The following is a 26,329-nucleotide window of genomic DNA, read 5'->3' as shown; positions in this document are numbered from 1 at the left end:
ATTGAAAGAAATTTTTAAAATTCTGAACGATTTCTCTTCCGACCATAGAGTACTTCCAACCCAGGCCCCCATCCAAGAAATCTGTGACTCGCTCAATACTTATTTTGTTAAAAAAATTGCAAATATCAAGAATGCTATTCCTCTCTCCACTCCCGTCATTTCTCCTGATCCCCTCTCTCTCAACCCCTGCTCTTTTACCCAGTTCCCACCAATCACTCTTAGCACTCTCTCCGAGCTCACCACTCGTGTCAAATCTGGATCTCTAAGGGACTGTTGCCCCCCCCAAGTCTTTAGGACAATCTTTTCCGCCCTGCCTGACTGTATTCTTCCCCTTTTGAATTCCTCCCTTAGTTCTGGCACGGTACCCAGGACATTTAAGGAAGCCATACTGGTTCCCCTTTTAAAAAAATCAGGTGCCGACCCCGCCAACTCTGCCAATTACAGGCCCATCTCCCTCTTGCCCTACTTTTCTAAACTCCTGGAGGCCTATGTTACCACCTGCCTCTGGGCATTTATTGAAACCCAACAACAACAATTTTTGGCACCCAACCAAGCTGGCTTCAGATCAGCACATTCCACCGAGGCAGTCATCTTAAAAGTCCTGGACACCCTTCGGGAGAATGCCGACAGAGGGTGCCCTCAGGCCCTGGTTCTTCTGGATTTATCGGCCGCGTTCGACACGGTGGATCATGACATCCTTCTCCACCGTGTCGGACAGGCAGGCATCCAGGGACCTGCCCAGGAATGGATTAAGTCCTTCCTCTCGGGCCGAGCTCAAACAGTCCATCTAGGCCCCTTCACCGCCACCCAGGTCCCCACTACCTGCGGAGTCCCCCAGGGCTCCTCCCTCTCCCCATTATTGTTTAATTTATACCTGCGCCCTCTGATCCACTCACTAAGCACCTGGAACTGCACTGTCCTCAATTATGCTGATGACATGCAGATCATCTTTCCGTTAGATTCCCCTGATGCTGTATCCAACTTCCAGGCAGTAATGCTGCACATCCAAAAATGGATGATTTCCAACCAGCTCAAGCTGAATCCTGAGAAGACCGAACTCCTCCTGCCTGGAACTAGTTCATCACATTGGGGCCCCCACTTTTGGCCAAACGAGCTTGGCACTCCACCTAGCCCCTCGAACTCGGTAAAAAGTCTGGGCGTTACCATTGATACTGACCTCTCCCTAAAAACTCATGTTGGCTCCATCATCTCTGCCAGCATGTTTCAGCTACGAAAAATTCGCAAGATATCCCATTTATTCTCCCACGAATCCTTGGTGCAAATCGTCATCTCTCTTGTTCTCTCCCGCCTGGATTTCTCCAACTCCATTTACTGGGGGATACCCAAGTTCCTCCTCCATCGCCTCCAGCTGGTGCAGAACCAGGCAGCCAGACTCATTTGTAGAACCCCCAAATGGCAATCTGCCAGGCCCCTCCTGGCTAAGCTGCACTGGTTACCTATTGAACAGCAAGCTGCTTTTAAAATTGGCTGCCTGGTATATAAGGCCCGGCAGTCTAAGGGCCTGGCGTTCTTAGAATCCCTTCTCAACCCCCACTGCCCGGCTCGCAATCTTCGCTCCGCCCATCTCCACCTTTTCACTATTCCGATGGTCAAACTAAAAAAACTGGGCGGCCGTAGATTCGGCTTCCTGGCACCCAAACTGTGGAATTCCCTCCCCCTTCACATTAAAACCTCTGGCTCTCTGCTTAGTTTCCAAAAAAGCCTAAAAACTTGGCTCTTCTCAAACCTTAGTTAAACTCTGACTTCCACCCTTAATCTTAATCACAGCGCCAGGAAACCTCCGGTGTCAGCGCGCTTTATAAATACAGCATAAGATAAGATAAGATATGAATACTCACTTGATAATGGTTTCTCAAGCTGTCCTTTACAACTTGCTGCAATCATTTGTATACTACAAAACATTTTTTTGGAGCTTTAGGCTTTATATCCCGCATCTATTGTTGGGCTCGGACATTTGCATGTTATTTTTCTTAACAGTTATTTTTGAGTCACAAGACTCCACTCCCAGAGGACAATGCAATGGGAAAAAAGATTCCAACTAAGATTGTTTTCTTCCGCCATCGCTTTCTGACGTTTGAGTGTGAGGTCCGGAATCGACAAGGCTTTCACCAAGGACTTTGGGACCAGCCGTTAGAACTTCAACTCCTATGACCAAAAAACAATTGCTGACTTCTCTTGCACCAGCTTTGACAACCTCTCATTGACAATCAATTGTTTTCAATGCACCGCTCCTCAATGCACCGTGCCTGAGAACTCCTCGTAGGGCTGCGACTAGACACCCACACCTATGACTGCCTTAATGGAACATTGAGGAACTTAATGTCATATCCCAGAGAATTACCTTTCCAGTACTGCCCAAGCTGCAACTCTTAGTGTTAGTGGTCAGTGTAGCCTGTGCTTGTCCCCTAACACAATGAAGAACCCTGCACCACCTGTAAAGCGTTATGTAAACAAAGGTAGCCCCAAAAAACAATTCAAAGATCAGAGCGCTAGGGTATAAAAGAATAAGGCTTCTAAATAATTCTTCCTCATGTGAAGCATTCCTGTCCAAGAAGAGTGTTCAGCGCCGAAGGGAGAGGTAGGAGGCACATCCCAAAATGATGTGCCAACAGTTGCCCAAGACCACAAGCTTCTTCAAGGAAGAGGACATTTTCTGCACCAAGGGAGAGGAAGCAGACCGATTGGGCCTTCTAGCTGTACGCATTGGACAGAGCCCAGAGGGGTGTCCTTTGAGTCCTCGGAATACTAGCATGAGGGAGTAGAGCGTCCAGCTCCATAGCACTCAGGCTCAAAGACCAAGAACACACCCAGGCCCCCTATCCTCCCTGTAATGCAAAAGGGTCAATTTCAGTTGGGTCAAACAAGAAACCATCCCCTGTTGAGGCAGAGCATATTTCCCTAGAGAGTCAAGCACGAGCCCCGAGCCCTGACTCAAGAGGCAGCGACCTTCGGGTAAAGCTTCATTAGCAGACACCGTGCGACTGCAGGAGCCAATTTGATGCTGAGCAAACCTTAAGGGGGGGTGCTGAGATATGCCACCAAGTGCTGCCTCCTCTGCCTGTGGCACTGAAAATCCATTTTCAGAACCAGAGCTGCTGCTGAAAATTTCAACTAAACCGCCACCACGGCAGCAGCGAAAGAAACCTAGACACTGAGGTTGGAGTCAAGTGAGAGACCACTTATACTTCAGCTCCGAGATTTCATCAGCACACATACACACACACACACTCACACACACACACACTTTCTCTCTCTCTTTCAGATCCCCAGAAAAAGGAGACTTGCTTTCAAGGAAGAGCCCTCTTTTGAGCCCTCTACGTAACTCATTCCGAATAAGGTTAGGGGCATGGCTACCAGCCCACTACCTCTACTTCCTGCCCTGAGGGGTCCATCTCCACTCCTGGCATCCCAACGAATGCGCACATCTCCCCAACCACACTTTCCACATTCATCTCTGCAGCCATTTTATACAGACCATGATCCAGGAAGCCCATACCACCCAGAGGGCTCTTATTACAAGCCCTTTGATCCTAGGGATGGGGAAGACCTGCAGAAAGACTACTGAGTTCACCCTCCTGATTACCACTGACCTCGAGCCTTTCTGCTCTAAGGCTTTGCCAGAAGATGACACTACCACCTGTAAAGGGGTAATCCAGAAGGCTGCACACCATCAAAAAGTTAAGGTGCACATGGCACAGAAGGAGGGTGACTACCTCTCAGTGGAGAGGTGTGGTGCAGCGGCCAGGGCAGCTGACTTCGGACCACAGGGTTCCCGGTTTGGTCCCCGGCTCCGGTGGCAGCTCAGCTCAGCACCATGTTACTCTGGGCAATAGCTCACTTAATTTCCATGACGGCCCCCAGCGCCTTGAGACCCGTAAGGGGGAGTAGTTCGCGCTTTACAAATATGGATTTACCGCATAGAAACTCTGTCAAAGACAGTCTCGCTATGCTGAAGGGCAAGCTCAAATGTGCCACCGAGAACTTCAACAAACCAGTAAAGGCTCAGGAAGTTACTACATGGATGGAGAAAAAGTTAAAGCCGGACTCTGAAGACCCATTGTACATAGGAGGTTCAAGTTCAACGTAAGTCCCTCAGAGCTCACACAGCTAGGAAGAGTGCCACAGGACAGACAACTGGAAATGCTCCCCACAGAGAAGGAGAGCTTATCCAATATGACTGCCTCCAACGAGAGGAAATGAAGGAGCTCATCAAACACCTTCCTGAGGCCCACTAGAAAAGGGGCCAAGAACTCATAGCCAAGGGCAAGGCAATTTCTAATGCACCTATAAGGTGCTTATTGGATACTGCAGACACTGCCTCCAGAGGTATAAACCCTAATATCCTCTTGATGCATTGTGCTTGGCCCTAGGTTGCTGACTTCCAGCCATAAGGGCAACAGTGCGTATTTAACATGCCCTTTAATGGAGAGCATCTCTTCAGCTCATAGGACAATGGGAAGTTGGAAAACATTAGGAAGGAAATAGAAACAGCAAAGGCAATGGGTGCCCTCAGATCTCTACATTGAAGTCTGCTTTTTAGGTCTCGCCTGTCGATGCGCATGCGCATCGAGCAAGGCGAGAGTATTGCGAGTTATCCACTCTTTATCCACACTGCAAGGAATCGTGGCGATTCCTTGCAGTGCCCGTGACTTTTAAGGTCAATGCGCATGCGCATTAAGCTTATGCGCATGCGCATTGACCTTAAAAGTCACGGGCGCGTGCATGTCCGTCTTTGTTTACCCGCTCCGCCCCCTCCCGCCGTGTCGCCTTGCCTACTCTCTTCCACAGCCTCCCCCAGCTCCGCCCCCTCACTACTTGATTGCACGGCCGCTAGGCCGTGCCTCCCCTACTCTCCTCCCCCCTCCTCCCCTGCCTGCCTGCCGCTAGCTGAGTCCTAGCGTTGGCTGAACATCCCGTGATTTTGGACAAATCCCTTAATCTTGCTGTGACCTTGTGCAATGTTACTGGAGCTTCCGCCCCAAGTACCTTTTGCGTCGAGTTTGCAATATATAAAACTGCATGAAAAAAATCCAGTCCGTCTTTGTTTACCCGCTCCGCCCCCTCCCCTTCCCGCCGTCTCGCATTTCCCCTGTCGCACTTCTCCTCCCCCCTCCCCTCTCTTCCCTCCGTCTTGTTTATTGTACCCGCTCCGCCCCCTCCCCTTCCCGCCGTGTCGCATTTCTCCTCCCCCCTCCCCTCTCTTCCCTCCGTCTTGTTTTCATCTTTAGAAAGCATTGGAAAAATCCGTTCCTGATTAAGGATTTGTTTTGAGTGTTTTTAAAGGGTAAATCCTCGTCTGGTATCGCAAAAGTCCCTCCTTCTGTAAACTGCTGCAGATGCGCTCTCAGTGTGTCACTCCTTCGCCGACTCCTAAATCTCCTCTGGACTAAGTTCTCCGCTCCTTGTGTGCACGTCTGTGCACGTCATGCCCCATCACTCTCCCATTTGCTACAGCTCCTTGATAGGTGACGGCTGTGCCGCTTTGAATGAGGTTGAGAGGTGCTGGGGAGAAGTCCCACTCCTGCATCCGTGGCCTGCACTGTCTCAGCGTTCAGCTGGGATCGCAGACTCCCTCTGGGACTCAACATCCATTAAGTCCGCACCTCCGGCAGTGTCCTCAAGTGGGTGTTGTGAAGGGGCCCCTGGTGTTTACGTGAGGCATAGACACAATGCGAACAGATTGCTAATAAATGGGAACAATAATTACATATATTTGGAAAGTTTTTTGTTTTTTTCAATGCTGTACATTCTGAAATATTTGGTTCACTTTAGGCAAGAAAAAGAAAAATGCAGACCCTTTTTTAAGCCCAACAGTCTTGTTCTCCACAGAAGAGTTTACAACAGAAACTTACTGGGAAATCACCAACCCGAGGACATGCACTTTACCTGTACCACTACTTCAAAGAGGAGCTTGTATATTAACATGTGCGAAGACTCCATTGCAGAAGCATTATACTTAACTGTATAGCTTGCTCAGCCATTTATAAAACCGTCAATTATTTTTAGTACAAACTAGTCTCTTATTATTATATCTCCAAAACATTTATCATGAATAAGTGCATCAAGCCTAATTTCTTAAACTTTCTTAAGCTTTATTTCAACGTTTGACTAGGCTTTCAAGGAATATTGTTGACAATGGCGGAAGCTTGTAAAGACCCTCACACAGTGCAATAGGTCTCACAGGATTTTTAGTTAAAGCTTTTACAAATGTTTATTGCTTTTTTGATTTGTAATTCTTTAGCATTGGCTACAAAAAATAAAAATGCAAAAGATTTACAACAAAAAACCCATAAACAATTCTAAATGCACTAACTCTAATGCTGCGAGACCTATTGCATTTCCAATGCTTGTTATAAGTAGCTGAGTAGAGAGGGTGCCAAAAAGTCATCATCTACCTAGAGGCAGGACTACCCAGCAGCAGTCCTTCACAACATGCAGCCTTCAAATACATTTTCATGAGGTGGATACAGGTGTAATAGGCAATGAAAGGTAATAAGGGGCTCCAATCCAGGTGCCTCTACCTCTAAACAGTGACTCTCCCTCCACACCCCCCCCCCAAACCAAACAAAATCTGTTGGGGATCGATTTAGGTTTTTTCTCCCCAGTTGATGGCAATTGCCTCTAGCAAATAGGTGCACTCAGAGTTCAGCAGTGGTAGTACCTGGAGTTCCACACCATGTCGCCAACCATTCTACCCTAGTGCCACATCCTCAGCCGACTCTGGGTGCTCATGGAGGAGGTGCAGGCACTCCTGTCCAAGGGTGCCACCAGTTGGGAGAAAGAGTGTACTCCTGCTACTTTTTAATCACAAAACAGGATGAGTCCCTCAGGACTTTTAAACAGTACATCCTCTTGGAGCACTTTCAAATTACTACCAGCAGGCACCACCCTGCTGCTTCAACAAGGGGATTTCATGCCAGTGCTTGATTTAAAAGACACCTACTTTCACATCTCCATACATCCAGCCCACCGTCAGCATCTATGCTTTATGGGAAGGGTTCAGAAAAGGGGGTGATTCAGAAAAGGGGGTGGTGATGAACAGAGTGCCTGAATTAAGCAGACCACTCTTACCCAGTCCAAAGATCAGGGCTTGATCCATCACCGTTTTTTAGCTCACTGCACCATCCCAGCTCAGAACTTGGCTATATGCAAATTAGTCTGTTCCTGTCCCAGTGCATGATGGGAACAGGGCAAACCAAACTACCAAGCCAATTCTTATACTGGGAAGGAAACAAGGTTCCGGGGACCGGTTTCTGCCATTTCAGGCGTCGTCGGCCCGGCTTGCTTGAATCCTGATGGTGCAATGAGCAAGGGACTCACATCTGAGTATACCCTTCCACGCTTATGGTGGACAAAATGATTCAGAAAAGGGGGTGGTGATGAACAGAGTGCCTGAATTAAGCAGAACTCTCTTACCCAGTCCAAAGATCAGGGCTTGATCCATCACCGTTTTTTAGCTCACTGCACCATCCCAGCTCAGAACTTGGCTATATGCAAATTAGTCTGTTCCTGTCCCAGTGCATGATGGGAACAGGGCAAACCAAACTACCAAGCCACTTCTTATACTGGGAAGGAAACAAGCTTCCGGGGACTGGTTTCTGCCATTTCAGGCGTCGTCGGCCCGGCTTGCTTGAATCCTGATGGTGCAATGAGCAAGGGACTCACATCTGAGTATACCCTTCCACGCTTATGGTGGACAAAATGATTCAGAAAAGGGGGGGGTGATGAACAGAGTGCCTGAATTAAGCAGACCACTCTTACCCAGTCCAAAGATCAGGGCTTGATCCATTATGGGAAGGGGACAGCATTCATTGTTCAAAGTTCTACCCTTCAAAGTCACTATGGCTCCAAGGGTGTTCACAAAGTGCTTGGGGTCGGTGGCGGTGCATCTGCGCAGAAACGCCATTCACATTCTTCCATACCCAGATGTCTCACTGATCAAGAGCAGAAGCAAAAGCAATGACTAGCACACGCTAGAATTTGCCATCCGTGCCCAAAAATCCCACTTTCAACCCCTGTAGATCAGCCCTTCTTAAGTGTACCAAGAAAGGGTGATGACATTCCAAAAGCTGTTGTCTCCTTTTCAGAGAGGACGTCGTCTTACTGTAAAAAAGGTAATGAGGTTGTTGAGGAGGATGGCTTCCTGTATCGCAATAGTGCCTCATGCCACACTGCGTATTTGACCACTGCAACAGTGCCTGATGTGCTAATGATTTAAGTGAATGGTCACTGGAAGGACCTAGTATTGGTATAGTCCAGAACTCAGCACTTTCTCCTATGATGAAACAGCAACAACCTATTACTTGGCCTTCCTTCTCTAAACCCACTTCCACAAACGACCATTAATCTGGACATCTCACTCATGGGATGGAGAGCTCACCTCAACTATATGACCAATCCCACAACATTAGGGAAGCCATTTCAACTATCTGGAGCTCCTGGACATCCATCTAGCCCTCAAAGCCTTCTTGCGGGAAAACTTTCCTCATAAAGACAGACATAACAGTCATATATTACATCCAGATGCCAGGGATACCCCATTCTCCCCAGCTGTTTGCACTTGCCCAGGAAATATGGCTCTGAGCTATTCACAACAATATCAAGCTTTTAGATGAGCATTGGCTGGGGGAACTTTGTGGACCTGCTAAGCAGGAGGCATCAACGAGTTCATGAATAGGAGTTGAGTCCATAAGTCTTCAAAGGTACTTCCTCCAATGGGGAACCCAGACCATCGATTTGTTTGCCGCACCCAAAAATGCAGTGCCAAATCTTCTCCTGCAGGTACCTCACATAAAGTCCATGAGGAATGCAGTATGGATGAACTATGCCTGGATACTTTCTTCAGCTTTTCCTCATCTCCCTCTTATCCCATATCTAGTGAGGAAAATGAAACAAGTGTCCATGACCCTCACCATAGAGGCACCAACATGGGCCTGGTACTCCATGCTCCTCAAGATGTTTGTGAGCCCCATGAGAAACTTAAAATTAGGCTGGACCTTCTCTCTCAGCATTAGTGTCAGCTCAGGCATCCAGACACCAGGCAATTCATTCTAGCAGTTTGACACCGGAGGTCTTAGAGTTTGAGTCCTTCAAACTCTGAGAGAGTGTATGCAAATCCTGTGTGAGGTGTGTAACCCACTACGAGTGCCTGCTATGCATTTGGAAACATCTTGTCCATTGCTGCATGGACAAGCACATACACCCCTTAAAGTATTTGGGCAACACATCACCTGCTATCTCTTTTATGGAAAACAGGATTGGCTTACGCTTCTACCCAGTTTATATTTCGCTGTAATTGTTGCATATAGGCAAAACAGAGAGCATTTGCCCACCTTTTAAATCCCTGTTGTTAAAGCCTTAATTTAGGGCCTTGAGAGAGTCATAACTCCAAGAGGGCTTCCAGACCTTGTTTTGGAATGTGATTCTTGCATGGCTCATGAGCCCACTTTTTGAACCACTGCCTCCCTGTTACATGCAGTTCTAGTCTTGGAAGGTGGTATTTTTATGGGCCACCACCACTTTGCAGCTGATCAGGGCGTTGAAGACACTAAGAATAGAAGAACCCTGTGTCTAGGTCCATAAGGACAGTGTAGTTCTTAGAAATGACCTCACATTCCTTCCAATTGTGGTTTCCCAATTTCATCAACAAAGCTATTGAGCTGCTTATCTTTTTCCTGCACCAAGACTCCAAGACTCTGTAGCAGAGAAGGCATTATATACCTTGGATATTAAGAGGGCACTCATTTACTAGATTGACAGAATCAAGTCTGTCTGCAAAACAAAACAACTGTTTGTAGCCTTTGCTAAACCTAACATGAGACATGCATCTCTAAAGCTGCCATTGCTAGGTGGATCGTCTTATGCATTCAAACCTGCTGTGTCAATACTAAGCGCACAATGCCTGGGCCATCAAAAACATATTCCTTGTGTAAGAAGGGTGCCACTAAGGCCTTCTTTGGAAACATGTCCTTAGTAGGCATCTGTTTAGCTATCACTTAGTCAACATCACACACATTTACTAAACACTATTGTTTGGACTTAGTAGCCCGACAGCAGCCGTCAGTTGGCCAGCCTATATTAATAACCTTGTTTCAAAAATATGTACCATCTGCCCACTAGCCACTGCTTTGGGGTCAAACTGCTTAACAGTCTATGTGGAGCATGGGTATCTACTGCCACTCTTGCTATGACTGGAAAATGTTACCCCGTAACTAAAATGTTAACTCGTAACCATCTGTTCGTGGTGTGCGTGCTGTAGATTCACATGCACCCATCCTCTTCACAGGAAGCCTGCAATGATCACAGATGCTCTTCCCTTCAACTTCATTCGATTATACATTGCACAGTTTACAATATCTGTCTTCAACACTCCACTCCACTGACACTATTCACCCGCTGAGCGGAAAATAATCTGAGGTGGCATCTTTTTCCTGGTGCATTGTGGACCTAGGATGGAGTGACAACTGGTCAAGTGACTCAAAAACAACCTTGAAGGTAAACAACTTGCAAACATCTGGGCCCAACCCTACATGACAGGTGGCAAGAGCATGCAAAGCATGTGAATATACAGCACTACATGCCATGAACAGATAGTTACTGGGTAAGTAACATTTTCCTTGTTAACCAGTCTTTGTCCCTTTAGAACAGCAACAATGGCACTAGTGTTAAATCCCTATTTGGGATTCACATCCTAACAAATGAAAAAGCTGGAACTCTTACAAAACACTGCAGCTGGAATACTTTGTTCAACCATGAAAAATCACAAAACTTTAGTCCTAAATTCCCCACTCATCGCTTTTGTGCGTCTCTTGGACATCCCCATATCTAAAAAATCCCCCAGGGTCGGATGAACCTTTTCTGTTCAAGTAAATCAACTCTGGAATACTCCTCTGGTATCAATCAGGAATTTTGGACATCACTACGTGTATCAAGTAGCTTTTAAAATATTTATCTTCCTGACTCCTTAACTTATCACTTGTCATCATAATCATTTATGTATCGGCGCTAGGAAGCCACACGAGTGGCTTCAGTTGCACTTAAAATATTAGCAACTTAACATTTTAACATACATTATGAAAATGTATCAAACAATTAAAAGGTTGTAACTTTGTTAGTGGTTTTGGATAAATGTCCTTATTTATGGGTCACTTGTGTACTTTCTTGGTCATTATTCAATAGCTGAGCAGTTTATTTTCCTTGAATCGTAAACAACCAGTTGCTGCTACCCAATCTATAAATTTCTATCTCACAGATTAAACTTTTTGTTGTCTCTCTCTTTGCGCTTTACATGAAACCACTGCTGTACCTCACACATTCCTTATGGGACACATTATAGTGAATGGCATGCTTTGTATATGCTCCTTGTTGACAGGAGTCGTCTATTTCTCTGTAAACCCTTCCCTGCGGGGGTAATTCCCCTACGGTGCCAAGCGCGGCACCGCGGTGCTCATGACGAGACCAGGTCTTCATGAGTCACGGTGGAGCTGTGCTCATGACTACCTGGTCTCATCACGACTCTACCCACTGATTAATTCGCCCGCACAGGTGCGGAATTAACCGCCCGTGGGCGGAGCGGCACTGTTATGACGAGACCAGGTCGTCATGAGCACAGCTCCACCGTAACTCATGACGAGCTGGTCTTCTCAGGAGCACCAAAGGGGTTAGTCCCAAATATGGCAGATAAACAGTATGAGGCAAGGGGCAGATAAAGTAAGTTACCCAGTATCTCAAGGTTTCCCAAAGGAAGGTAATATCATATACAGGTCTCCTGGTCCCAATGCCAAAAACTAGCTCACCAGATCAAGGCCAAAAACTGGAACACTAGGCCACGTCACTGGATGACGTATTCCCTCCAACAGAAAGTCTAAATAGAAGATAGGACGGTTATCATCCGCATATTGAATTTCACCACTCATTAAATGTTCATATCTTGGCTATACCTCAGATATATATGCAGGGCCACAGGAATCACCTACCATGCCAGCAGCAGCAGCTGCAAAACTTGAAAATCAAGCAATAAAAAAGCATGTCTGTTATCGTTTTATTTTTCTCCTACTGTGGAGCCTTGGGGGCGGGGCGAGGGAAGGACAGGCCTTGGAAGGGATGGTGGGCACTGTTATCAGTGCACATGATGGTTTGGTCCGCCATCTCAGGCCAGCCAAACCGTCATGCTCACTGAAGCTGTCTCCAACCCGAGCTGTGTTGGCTGGTTGGAGAGAGCAGGCACAGCCTACCAGTCTCCATGGGAGCGCAAATCGAGGACACTCAGGCCAATCCTGATGCTGCTCTCATGCTGTGAGAGCAGCATCAGGATTGGCCACCGGGCAATCTGGGATCCTGTGCCTGCAGATGAGCCAGAAGAGTAGCAATGTGGCCAGATTCAGGTATGTTTTTGGGGGGGTTTACTTGTTTTTGTTTTGTCTCCCCCTGCCCCGCCACTTTTCCCCGACACCAGCCGAAACTGGCAGCAGGAGAAGACCAAATTGTGCCACTCTTGCTGACTAAATTATGTGGCAAGAAAAGCCAAATAATTATGCAGTGTAATGTGGCACATTTTGTGATAATATTACTTCATTCCTTTTTCAGTATTTGCACATGTTAACACAGTCTGGGCAAACGTTTCACCTAATTAGTACTAGTTTAACACCCAAATACAGCAATAAACACCTGTACCTTGATCAGTAAATCTTTCAAAGCGCCTTCCATTCCATGGCAACAAGTGTCGCTCTGTTTTTAGTACATTTTTATCTTTTAGTTAAAAGTTGCAAATTATGCAGCAAACGATGGTTTATCTGGCAAATGCAGCATACCTATACTTAAGTGGAAAATGCCATGGCTGCAGAACCACATAATTTCAGTGGCACTGTGTATGCTTTAGACTACTGTATGCCAGGAACTAAATTGATTAACCAAAGATATTCCAAGTGGTTGGCTATAAATGGACAGATTTCAGCTCCATGAGAACGCTGCCTACAGTGCTTAGATTGTAAAATAATAGGTTTCACGGCCCTCGTCAGTAGCTTGCACTACCAATTACCCCTATCAGCACCCTCAGTGGCAGTGCTAAACCAACTACTAACCATCACACTGGTACAAGTGTGACAATATAAACTGTTACAGGCCCTGAAAGCTATAAGAATGGCTTGGGCGGCAGCTATTAATCGTTTTTAAGGTATATTGAATCAATAAACAAATGTTGTGGTTGTTTCTAAATTAGACAAACTGCAGCATCCTGTGGCAAACTGTCATATGTGTCGGTGTTGACAATTAAGCACTGGTGCCGAACACTAGGAGTCACCAGCTCGAATTAAACACTGGTTGCCTAGTTATCTTTTACATGCTCCTGGTTAGATTTAGCAAAGCGCATAATTATAAAAAGAGTACTGAAACGGGCAAGTGTCTTCTGACAAGTATTTTTTTTCAGTGTGAGATCTTTGATCTTCCAGTGGCTCTCAGTCAACACCAGAAAGAAAGTCACACAGGCCCTCATCAACAGCAGACTGGATTACGGAAATACACTCTACGTAGGAATCAGTGCACTCCTCCTAAATAGACTCCAGACAATACAAAACTCAGCGGCAAGACTCATCCTAGCCCTCCCCAGAAGGACCCACATCACACTCCACTTCAAGAAACTACAAAAGCTCCCGATCCAGAAGAGATGCCAGTTCAAGTTTCTGACACAAGCTTACAAAGCCCTGCACAATGAGGGACCAGCGTACATCAACAAACGCCTCATCTTCCTTCAACCGACCAGACACCTTAGATCTGCTTCGTTCTCCCCCACAGATGCCCCACAGAGCTGCCGAATCAACAGTGGAGGATACGCCTTCTCGCACCTGGAAGCCAAGGCATGGAACAACCTTCCCTTGCACCTCAGGACCACACTAAAGACTGGACAACCTACCACACAGGAGCCGACATCTCCAGCACCTTGAAACCCACAGGAGTAATTTGCCGTGCTTTACAAATGTTGATTGATTGATTCACATTGGCAGAAGTAGACATGCTGAGCACCGCTTAGCTGTTCCACTAGTCAATGAAAATGTTGACTCATAGCTTTTTCTGCTCTTTTTGCATGCAACTTATCTGATCCCAAAGTACTGATTGTTATGTCACATCACAATACTTCTCATCCGATATTAGTTGGCAAGTACATTAAGCAAAAGCACACTCTACAGGATAGCTTTATTCAAACCGATTCTAGAGGCCATCATCAATGAGATAAATGTGTTGCCCTTGTTATGCTTATACGGCTTGGAAGGAACATAGCTCACGTTCAGTGGATAAAATATAAGGTTGTGTGAAATTCGCATAATTTGCATTTCCGTAATTGTATGAAATAAAAAAATACACAAATATTACACTAAATGATGTGACCTGCAAAACTAGCATTTAGCACTGCACTTTAGCCTGAAATGCATCTTCATGTCCATTATGTGTCCAGAATGCATTTTGCACAAAAAAATCACAAAAATCACAAGTGCCATGAGTAACATATGCTTGCGATCTGGGTGTTCTAGTTCTACCTGTGCTAGAATTTAGTCACAAATATGGTGTAAGTGAGCAGTCTGGCCTATTTTAGGAATTTTGCATTACAAGCGTAACGTGACATTCAGGAGATTACGCTGGCCTAATAGTCATTTCGCTGGTGCCTTGTGAAAAGAGAATGTACGGGGAAAGACACAGTGAACCCCGTCCTCTTTAGGAAGCTCCGGAAAGAGATATTGCAAGCAGTCAGCTCTGAAAGGTACTTCCTAACGGCATGGTAATCCCATCCCTTGCTTGCTTTCCAGCGAGCATCGAATTTACCAAGCATCAGTAAAAAAAAATATTGTTTACTCAACTCTTGCTGAGTGAAGTTAAAATGCCCTTGCATCACAGGCAGAAACGGGGACCTGTTGGTCCTTGCGGTGATGACAGACAAGCAGTCTTGCAGTCTGTCCTCTGTTTTCAGTACAAGGAATAATACAGATATAGCTGACCAGAAAGAATTATTTTTCACCTGTGTTTTTTTATGTTTTAACATTCTGAGCTAGATTCCTTTTTCAAATGTCTAGACATGCTTTGAAGGAACGTCTTTGACCCTGAAAACAAATGATCAATATCATGTTTGTATAATCACATTTTTTATGCAAACTGGGCCAAGGACACTAGAACACTGTGCAACAGAACCAGACAATGTCACACGTTTTAGTAGGTACAGGGAGATTAAGCGATTTTCCCAGAATCAAAGGATGTTGATTTGAAGGTGGGATTCGGACCTGGTTCCTTATGTTTCAAAGTCAGCAGCTCTCACCATTAGACCACATTTACTAGTCCAAAAATATTTCTGGCCCACATTACTGTAATCATTCATTTATCCGATAAGAATTATGGGACATCCTCAATTGACTCTTGTGTGTTTTTTTTTATGATAAAGAAGCCACACAAACTTCATCCTTTGAACCCACACTTCCGTACAATATTTTCGAATTCACTTCCTGGTCTTTCATATACCTTTAATTAAATTATAACTTTAGCACCAGGATTCCCTCACGAGTAAATGTGAGCTTTATAAATAAAGAAAATATAAACAAATAAATGAATTGGGCAAGTTTATCGTCTTGATGATAACTGGTAATAAATCCCTTTATAATATATGCGTTACCCCCATTTCTGTAATTCGCTCTTTCTGGTCCCAATCCCTACTTACCTCATTGCGGTCTATTTGCAATTCTTAAGATACACTCACAAAAATATGCACTACATTTTAAGCTCCTCCCCCTCTCAGACGGACATATGAATAAACTCCTCTCCCACACAATAATTCTTGTGTAGCAAGCAAAGCTGAAACACATCTTTGGAGTTGAAAACAATGGAGTGTAGGGACAGCGATGAGTAAGAGTGAATCAATAAGTCATTTTACAGTAAGTAATTAACGCACTACTCGTCATTCTCTTCTCTGTCCCAGTCCTTATATACACCATTGAGGATATACCAAGTAGTACACATCTAACCTCTTTTTTCTACTCTCATAGTACTAAAATTCTCAACCAACCTTGATATAAAGGAAATGGCAGACAATTACATCATAGAATCACTGTATTATTATTATTCATGATATTACTTGGGCAAAATGTAAGTAAGGACAGTGGGCTGGGAAAGTGAAAGAGGAATAACATGCTGCTGCCTAACATTGCAGAGGCAAGCAAGGCCCAAAGAGCCTCCACTCAAAAATCAACTATATTGCAACTATGGGAAATTCAGGAATCTTTAAAAAACGTGGTTGTTCTGACAATCCTATGCCTAAACCGGATGATTGATGCTTCCCTCTGCTATCAGCGGCAAAAGACCTTATCGTGATTGTGCGCTCTACAAGCGACCTATAACAGAACATACCTCCCCTGGAGTTGGGAAGGAACTTCAACCTTCACTAAGGAGTATGTTAACACAATGAGGTGCCAACAGGCTCTGAGAGTGGACAAACGTTTCAACCCATCAAGATAAATCTGAACTTGCAGGTTGGCATTCAGAGGTTGAAGCTTGATCTCAGCTTCCAAAGTAGGATCATGGAAGAAGAAGGAAGAGATGTCTCCTGTTGAGTTTAGACCAAAGAATGGTAATTTGAAAGAAATCCTAGACCTGTTTAAAGTGTTATCTGGATGGAAATGTCTGAGATAAGTTGAAGCTGTGTTCAGAGATCCCAGCTCATTCACATATGTGGCAGTATGAAATCAAGAATGCGGATACATTTAGAAACTTTGGAGAAGCACCCATAGTGGGTTGAAATTTAAAACAGGACCAGAAACAGATCTCATGCTGTAGAAGGAGCCTTAACAAATGCGAAATGGAAATTAAGTTCGTCGTGGATGCCTTTGTAAGAGGTTTGGATCTGCCTGATGGTAAAAGAAGTCTCTTAGTAAAGGTTCAAGTGACGAGTCAGGCAGTGTGATTGACTTAGCAAAGCAGAAGGTGACCTAAGTCTGTAATAGGACGAAAACTGTAAAATATAAGGAGCCACATGCACGATTGCTACATTTTGCGAGTTCCTAATTGTGACTTTTTGTGACTCGCAATTAGGAATTCGCGAAATGCGATGAATAAGTGTGTTTGACACTGTTTGCGATTCCCAGTGGGTCGCAAATGGACCTGCCTCGTTAATGTTCATGATGCAGATCGCACTTTGCGACCCAGTGGGAATTGCCAAAATCACAGGGATGGTGGCCTGCTGGGATCAGCAGACCACGATGTCTGTGATTGCTTTTTCAATAAAGCAATTCTTTTTGTTTGTTTGTAAAGCAGCCTGTTTTCCTTTAAGGAAAACAGGATGCATTTCAAAAACAAAAATAAAAAGTTTTCATTTTTTAAGAGTAGGCAGTGGTCCGTGGGACCACTGGCTGCTGTTAAAAAATGCTTGTGCCCACATTAGCAAAGGAGAGCCCTTTGTGAATGGGTTACCACCAACTTGAAGTTGGTGGAAAACTGGGAATGTTTTGCAACCGCATTCCAGTCCCAAAACATTCATACATCACCCTGCGACTTGCTATTAGGAAGGGACGCCCTTAACATGCTCCTTCCAAATAGCGACTTGCAAACCCTATTTTGCGATTCAGTGATAGGTTACCGACTCGCAAAATAGGGTTAGTACATGTCAAAAGGCTATTTAGTGGTTGCAAACAGCCCGATTTTCCATTTACGACTGCTATATTCTTTTGTACATGTGGCCCTAGGTACCTCCAAGGGACTTTCTTTAGGATTCTTCAACCATGGCAATTGATGTGTATGAGATATAATGCCTCAGTGCTTGGAAACTTTACAGTGCAAACGAATAGGATGTGGTCTGGCAGTGAGCCTCCAGCAATAGTCCTGGTAAAACATACTTCCAGAAGCCACAGATGTTTAACTAAAACGCTTAGAATATTTTAGTAAAATGTGACTCTCCTTTATTCTCTGACCTCATGGCGAAAGAAGTGGTTGGTGCAAAAAGTAAGCCAGAGCTGTATGTACAGCTAAACCAAAGCCCAAGAAATTCAGGAAATGCTGCCCTGTTGTTGCTGTGTATTGCTTAGTCCCTTTGGCTCGAACTCGATCAGAGAGGACATGAAGGGCTTGGTGGATTCAGAATTTAAAAGTGAAGTCCCACAGAGATTACGGGGCATATGTATCAAACGATTTTGTAGTCGCAAACGCTGCGATTCGCAAAGAAAATGCGTTTGCGAATACAAAATCAGTAAACGCGATGTATGAGACATATTCGCATCGCATTATTAAGGAATCGCTAATTTAGCGATTCTCAATTTCGCGTTGGTTAATAAAGAAAATATCTGTATGAACATTAAGACAACGCCTGGATCTTGCGAATTTCTTCAAATCCTCAAGTACACTTAATGCTATTTTTGAATGTTTTTCAATAATCTAATTTGATGGGTGCTGATTCCATTTCTTTATTCTAGTTTTTTGGGTTTTCTTCCCAATAGGAGGTGTAGAGGGGTGCACTTCCTGGTTTCTTAGCACCATCACTGACATTAAACAGACCACGTATAGTGATAGGTGCTGTCTCTTGCCTCAACCCTCGTTGTTCCCTTTTTTCTTGATCCAAGAGACACTTTGAGTTTCTTAAGCTATTCATGATGGAAGCCCTGTTTTTTATGTTCATGGAGGGGTTGTATCCGTGAATATCCTATACAAAAACATTGTGTGATGTCAATATTGTGCTTTAAATATCGTTCCAAAAATAGTGTCCCAGTGGGTGTTGATTTTTTATTATTAATGCCAAGGGCGATATTTTAATAGATGATATTTAAGACACAGTATTCGCATCAGATGATATTCTGACATCAGTGTTCTGGTAGCACATCTCATGAACAAACAATATCTGGTCTACCATAGGCATTTTTCTTTTTGCTTCCTCTGGTGAAGCAGAAGGTAGGCGACATGTTGGACAGTGGTCTTTTTTTAGTCCAAGTCTACCACGTGACTGGGATTGCACATGCCAAGGCCTTGAGGCCGTCCTTGCTTGTTATGTGGAGTTCCCGTCCAATGATTGTCAGGCTGAGCAGCAGATGTCCATGCTGCCCTGGTACAGGATTGTCCCAACTAATGGAGGTCATTCTGTCCCGTAGGCATTCAAAGCCTTCATACACCATTTCATCGCTTTTTATATCTAAAAATGCGCATTTTGATTTTAATGCATATTTTTTTATTTCTTGCTGCATGTGTATCACTTCATTCAATTGTATGTGTGAATTTCCTGTACATTTGCATCTATTGTTGATGCAAAAATGTGAAGCTCTTCTTTGCTGAAAGATGAAAAGAACACTAAATATATCAGTGCTTGGTAAATTGGAAAGAAGGCAGGACTGCCTATGTTGTTGAGTCGTGTTGCAATCCTACATTTATAATTAAAGTATAATAGATGAAGACATTTCCGAGCACCCAAAGAGTCAGTACAATATCTAAGGTGTTCTCATTAAAGTGTCTTTTACAGTATCTAAGGTTTACACTAATGCACTGAGCAAAATCCCTGTTAACTAAATTACTTGAAGTGTGTTGCTGAAGAGATTGGATTTACCATGTTCAAATATTTTTTTTCTGCCACAGTATCAACATAACCATGCTGACTTTTTGCTCAGCATTTATTCTCACAATTTCATACATACCAGACTTGACCATACTGCTACTCTCATAACAGGAATTCCCACTGACACACACTGAGCAGGGAATCCCCCATGCATTCCTATGGGAGGGCAGGCCACTCTCACTCCAGCTTCCACTAAATGTAACACAAAGTGCACGCACTTTACACTCGACCCCAGGGCTAAAGTGCCCAGTGGCCTAAAACCACTAACACTACACAGAGAAGAAGGCTGGGAGAAATGCAAAAAGTTTAGGGGTGAACCTGCAAAAAGGGCCATGTCCAACATGCAGGATATATTAGGTATGTCCTAGAGGATATTTTATCTCCTAGATCAGAGTTGAAATGAGGATCAAAGCTGGACCCTTAGGGTCAAAACTTATAACACTTTAGCCCGCAAACAAATCCTATCTATTTATTTCCACATGGGGGGATGAAATGCTGTTAAAGCACTAAATCAGCAATGGAAAATAGGTTGTCGAAATAGGATTTTACTGAAGATCTATCATAGCTTTCTTTTATAACTAACCCTGGCTAATGGCAGACTGCACCCTAATTGTCAAGGATAGTCCATTATTGCTATAGCATTTTATGTTCGGGTTGCAGGACTAGAACACGGAAGGTGTGGCGGTAAGAGCTCAGCAGAGATTTTAAACAAAACGGAAAATTGCTCTAGTGTTAGTGAAGGAGATTTTTTAAAGATCTTCTACTTATTGTGTTACTTCCTACCGATTTACCAACCATAGAACAGGGGGGGCTCTAGGCTCATGGCGGCCCTGGGCAGGGAGCGTAGGTAGGGGGCCCCGGAATAGGGGGTCCGGGCGGGGCGGAGCACGGAGGCCAGTGTAGAGGGGGGGTCAGGGTGTTAGGAAGTGGAACAGAGCCGGAGTCCGCCAAATCCCTGCCAGGGGCCACCACGCAAATATGTATCCATCCTCAGAGGATTATTATATGAAGGATATATCTTGGCGTGGTGGCCCCTGGGGTTTGGTGGCCCTGTGCAGGTGCACAGCTTGCACATGCCTAAGGCCGCCCCTGCATAGAATGATAATTCAGATTTTACACAGTGTTCTAATTGATTTATCTTCAGGCCGACTATAGGATCATATTTGGCAAGATTAACTTTAGGTTCAATCAAACTACTGATGAAACAGTAGAATTCCTGAAGGGAAGTCTTACTCTATGTTTTGAGCTTAGATGGGGTTCGGCTGATGGCTTGGACCCTACAGTTTCCTTAAAATGTCTAAATGAATATGTCATCAATTGTTTTAATGAAGTTACCGTACCATGGATCATGAATGAGAAAATAGATATTGTTCACCATGCTTACCATTGGCTTACCACTGATCTTGGTGTTTGTAAGATGGAAATCCACCAACCAGAGCATCTATGGAAGTCAAGTCACCAACACATGAGCAGCAGTTGGGTTACAGACAGATACATTAATTTTTATTTTATTTTTGGCACAGGAGATTAATTGATTTGCCCAGAATCACAGTACGTTGAGCGTTCCTGCCGAGACTTGAACCTGGTTCCCAGCTTTGAGGTCGGCCGTTCTAGCCGTTAGCCCACATTCTCTAACCATGATTCGCTACGGACTAATTCTAATACTCAAATGAACAATATTTTAGAGGCATAATTACTAATGCAATTAATGCACAAGAGGAGCTAGCAAAGAAACTTTTTTTCATCATCAAAGATATTTAAATAGATATGTTACAGAAAATAGTGAATATTCTACTCAGTGCCCTTGGTTATCACACAGTTGAAAAGCAACAATAGTGACTGTTGGTGTGTTTATGTACAAAACAAATATGGGGTGTTTGGATAGAAACCGGAGTACACAGTTGGTAATACATTGCCCAGTTCTTACTTATCAGCAGAAAACCGACTCAGTTTGCTAAAGTGTTGATGACGTTTCAGCATTATGTTTTATTTGTAAGGTCCACACCAGGTCAACACTCAGTCAGGGTACCTAGGTACTCTAGAAAACAAAACTGAAAAAAACAAATGATATCACTTAAACTCGTTCTGATAAACCAGAAAGCTGTGATATTTGTTGTGGATGGCTCAAATAACAGTCACCATGGATCTCAACACATTTATTTTCTAAACTGGCAACTAGTGCAGTGCAGTCACTGTTGACAACATATTATTTTCTGGATCAGCAGCCAAGTAAGGAGGCTTATCACAGCATTCTGAATAAACTGTGTAAGTCCTAAGAGCTCTCGGAGAAAATGTCATGTGATGGAGCAATGTGAGAAAGCTTGGCTCCATCTAAGCTTCTAATGTAGTATCAAGTTTTTCCTCCAATTCCATGCCTTCTTTTCCATGGTAAATGTGCTGATTCTCCACCCTTATCAGGGCAATGCCCTACTCACTGGCCTTTCTGGCACTACCATCACACCCTGAAGGCCGTCTTCTGTGCAATTACATGCACTGGCTCCACTTGTACATTTCTTCAAACCTGATCACTGTGCATCATCTACAACACCATCAACACCAATAAATCAGACTATCTAACTGAAAAAAGCATTCCCTTTCTCAGTGCACCAGTGGCACAAAGATAGTAGAACTATAGATTGGCAAGGCTAAGGAGAAGAAAAAGAGAGGCCTTCTACTTCAGTGCTCCAGCTTCTGAAGCAATGTCCTACTTCGCCCGAAATTGCTCTACACACAATATAAGAAAGAAGGTAAAACCCTCTCTTGTACCACCTGACCCTTGGACTTTGTATACATACATCTGTATATCTGAATGCATCTTAGGGGCACATGCATCATTGGTTTCTGCATTCGCAAACGGTGCGAATCGCAAAATTTGGCCATTTGCGAATGCAAATCCAATTTTTGAGATGCATCAAGTTGTTTTTTTTCGCAATTTAAGAAATTGCAATTTTTTTGCGATTTCTTAAATTGCGATTGCATTTAAGAAAGCGCAATTTTGCAATTTCTTAAATGCAATGCATCATCTAAAAAAAATTGTGAATTCGCAAATTAGAAGTGGTAAATTACCATGAAGTCAACCTTCATGGTAATTTGTGAAAAGTTTCAAAAATGCACAAAAGTGCATTTTTTAAACTTTCATTTTACACACACACATGCCCTTGGGGCATGTATGTGTGAAAAATAGACTTTATGTTACATTTCAGGGGTGCAGGGTGCACCTTTGAAATTGCATTCTCATTTTGCGATTCCTTAATTGCGAATCGCAAAATGAGAATGCCTTCCCATTGATTCCTATGGGCCTCTAGGCCCATAGGAATCAATGTAAAGGGATTCCTTATTTGCGATTCGCAAAATTGAGAATCGCAAATAAGGAAAAATAAGAAAACGCAAAAAGAAATGCGAATTTTTAATGCATAGGTATTTGCGATTCCTTAATTTTCGCAATTTAGGAATCGCAAATACCAACAATGATGCATGTGGCCCCTAGTGAATGCTTCTGACATTCAATAAACAACAAGTTGTGTTCTTGTAATCCATAAATAACCACCACCACAAGACCTCCTAAATTGTTTACACTACAAAACTAAAACTAGGCCAGAGGTCCCTTTTTAGATCATTTAACATCATTGTATCCTAATAAAATACCTATTTGTAAATATACTTTTTAAAGACCCCACTACCCACAGCAGTGGATAGTGTCTGTGTTGACTATGTAAATTATTCCCACTGCTAAACTATTGATTCAGGTAAGTGCATGTATATGTCAATAGTTTCAGTGCCATCCCACATCATTAGACCCCAACACATGAACAGGAGGGTATTGTCTCAGTAGTGTTGGAGGGCTGAGAGAAAACAGGACTGAGATAATGTCATGTTTATTAGGTAATGCAATAGTGATGTGTGCAATGAAAGAGGTTCTATTCACATTAGTAAGACTATGAGCTATGTATGGAATTGATAGAACAGGCTGGGGGTAATATTGTAGGGATTTGGGCATTAAATTAGTGTTGTAAAGTGTAAGGAAGGAGTAAGATCCCACTAAAGTGCCTGGATATTTTTCTGAAGGACAAGAACAATAATCCATTTAAATCATTAGAAACGTTGATAGATAAATTATGCCAGCTTCCACTGAAGACAGTTGCTATAATAATGCATTAAATATGGAAAGGTAAATACAGACCATGTTTTCTAATTGTGTTGGGAGTGAGAATAATCTCATCCTAAGTATTTGAACTGATAATATTGGAAGGCACAAGCGTCAACCACAGTTGGCTTTAATAATATTGGGGTCGAAACATTAGTTGGTTTGGGGAATGTGATGAACTCCATCAGTAAGGATTATTTGGACATGGCTGGCTAATGTTGATTTGAATAAGCCCGACTTCAATCAATTTTTGGTTGCTAACAGCTCTTTGAATATGTACAAATCATTCAATATCTAGGAGGCTTCTGATGTTAGAGATGTGGTGAGGCTTTATCTGCATGAAAAAGATTCTACAAGGGACTTTGATTCACTCTCAGTTGCTGAACTGGACTGGGTGTGAAAATGTTATTTGTGTACTCAGTGTCTAGAAGTACAAACCGTTGAATATGTTTTTATACTTTCAGGCCAGATGTCATCAATTTCAGCAAACTGACCAAATCCAATGTGACGTATAACCTCCAGCAAGCTTTCAACACTGCTGAACAACACCTAGGCCTTACCAAACTGCTGGATCCTGAAGGTGATTTTCAATGTTTTTCCTATTGTTTTATTTTATTTCTGTTCATCCTACTCACATTATGATGTTGTAGCTTTGAGGACCCCCCAGCCCTAAAAACTGCCTCCCTACTCATCTCCATACACCACCTTCCAGAACCCTTGGAATTTTCATGAGAGATTCTCACCAAAGCTCTGATTCCGGGTTGTACATACTGTGTCCTCAGTAAAACTAGGTGTGATTTTATCATTTCTCTCCTGAAAAAATCACCCAGTGCTGTGCGATTATGATGAAGCCCCCATGAAAAGGGCAATTACTATGTAGGACTAATTGTTCAAGTCATAAAACCACACAGAAGTCCCTAGTCCCATGTGTTTTGAAGACATATATTTACCACCTACTCTGAGTAGGTGGTAAACGTATGTGGAGGCTGGTGCGAGGAGTTGGAGGTGAGGGAGAGAGGTTAGGGGAGTAGAGGAGGGAACACAAGCATTTTCCTACAAGGGAATGGCATTGTATGCTTCCACTGTTAGAAAATAAATGTGCAACCAAGGTTTCATGCAACCAGGTCACTTTAGGTAAACCTGGGTGCCAAAAACCTAAGCAATAGTAATCAGTCAGAGTGAAATTAACACATAAAAGCATGCATTAATTTTGTTCCACCTAACTTGTAATCCGGCCCTAACAGGACAACTGGAAATAACCCCCAAGTTTCCTGTATGCTAGTGTTGTTCATAACACTACAGGGGCAATGTGCCTGGGTGGGGGGCAATGTGCTGGGGGGAGGGGGGACAATGACTGCGGTTACACACGTGGACAACAAAATAATGGGAAGCCACATATGCACTATAGTCCCAGATAGAATTCTCCAAAGACCTTCGAATACGTTCAAAGGGCGACCTGCAATTGATGTTATTGTGCATATTCACATGGGGCAAGTATAAATAAATACTATGATACTCAACCCCCTCTGAGGTCTGGGACAATTTGCCCATTGGAAGTGAAGAGGACTGGTTCTAGCTGGAATCTACTGCAGGGTCTCTCAGGGATTTAATTTGGGCACAATGCGAAAGCATGAGTCCCTAGAAAACTGTTCCAAACGAAGGGGTCTGAGGCAAAACAACAAAAAAGTGGAAAGGAGTAGGTCAGATGATGAACTGGGCGAAACAGGGAACTTAGCATGAAGCAATGTTGCGAGGTGCAATAGATGTGCTCTCCTCAGTCTTTTCTATGGTCTCATCCTAGAAGACACAGGTCCTGTGTAGTAGCCACCATGGGGCATTGGGCTGTGATCCAGGCACCGTGAGAGAAGCACAAAAGGAGCCCCCCCCTTATTGCTTTGGGCCCAACTCCAGCACAGCTCACAATCATGCCCACTCTTCATCTCAATCTCAAATGCCGCATCTTCCAGTCCCTAGGCCCCTCTCTGTGCATGTACTGCCAGCTGCCCTCACACCAAATGACCTGTCCTTGAACACGTTTCTGCCACTTCATGAACTGATGCCTGCTTGTGGAGGGATAAGGCCTGCCCTATTGTAAGGTGATGGGAGACCTCAGTCCTGCTCTAATAGGGAAGAAAGGCCTGCATCTTGTGTGTGAGATCTTGCGCCCCTGTACAGATGAACCCTACATCATTCTATATATTGTCTTCCTCAAGGTGTGACTGGGTGGTTAAGTCCTTTTAATTAAATGAAATTCCAATGTATAACAATTACAGTGTATTCTTACAGAGATGAGATATTTTCTTTCAGGTGAGGTGTGGTCTGGCTATTCTCTCTGAGGGATAGCAGGGAGGGGCATTAACTCCCCACCATCCTCTGGCTGGTATGGTACTTTTACGTGCGAGAGAGAGTTGTTGTCTCTTCTTAGCCAAAGATCCTCCCTAATGCTCCATGAGTATAAGAAGCCCCTATCATGGAGTTAACCCTTTAGTGCCCGCCTCTCTGTCAGCTGCTGGCGCTTTCTGACCCAGTAGTTGTATTGAAGGAGTCTCCTGTTACCACTCTGGACTACTGTGTAAGAAAAATGTGTCCAAAACTTCTCCAAA

At 43.9% G+C, this 26,329-nt stretch overlaps 1 protein-coding gene across 1 annotated transcript in view; it reads left to right on the top strand.

The window, feature by feature from the left end:
- SPTBN4 (spectrin beta, non-erythrocytic 4) overlaps nucleotides 1-26,329 on the top strand; it is a 1,415,585-nt gene that overhangs the window by 25,944 nt on the left and 1,363,312 nt on the right. The window contains 1 exon segment of the mRNA XM_078660647.1: nucleotides 24,191-24,306. Within this exon segment, the coding sequence (XP_078516773.1) occupies nucleotides 24,191-24,306 (116 nt within the window).

This window comes from Lissotriton helveticus, chromosome 9 (assembly GCF_964261635.1).
Source record: "Lissotriton helveticus chromosome 9, aLisHel1.1, whole genome shotgun sequence".
Classification (NCBI taxonomy): domain Eukaryota; kingdom Metazoa; phylum Chordata; class Amphibia; order Caudata; family Salamandridae; genus Lissotriton; species Lissotriton helveticus.
Note: the sequence above shows the minus strand (reverse complement) of the source record. Positions and strands in the feature narration are given on the sequence as shown.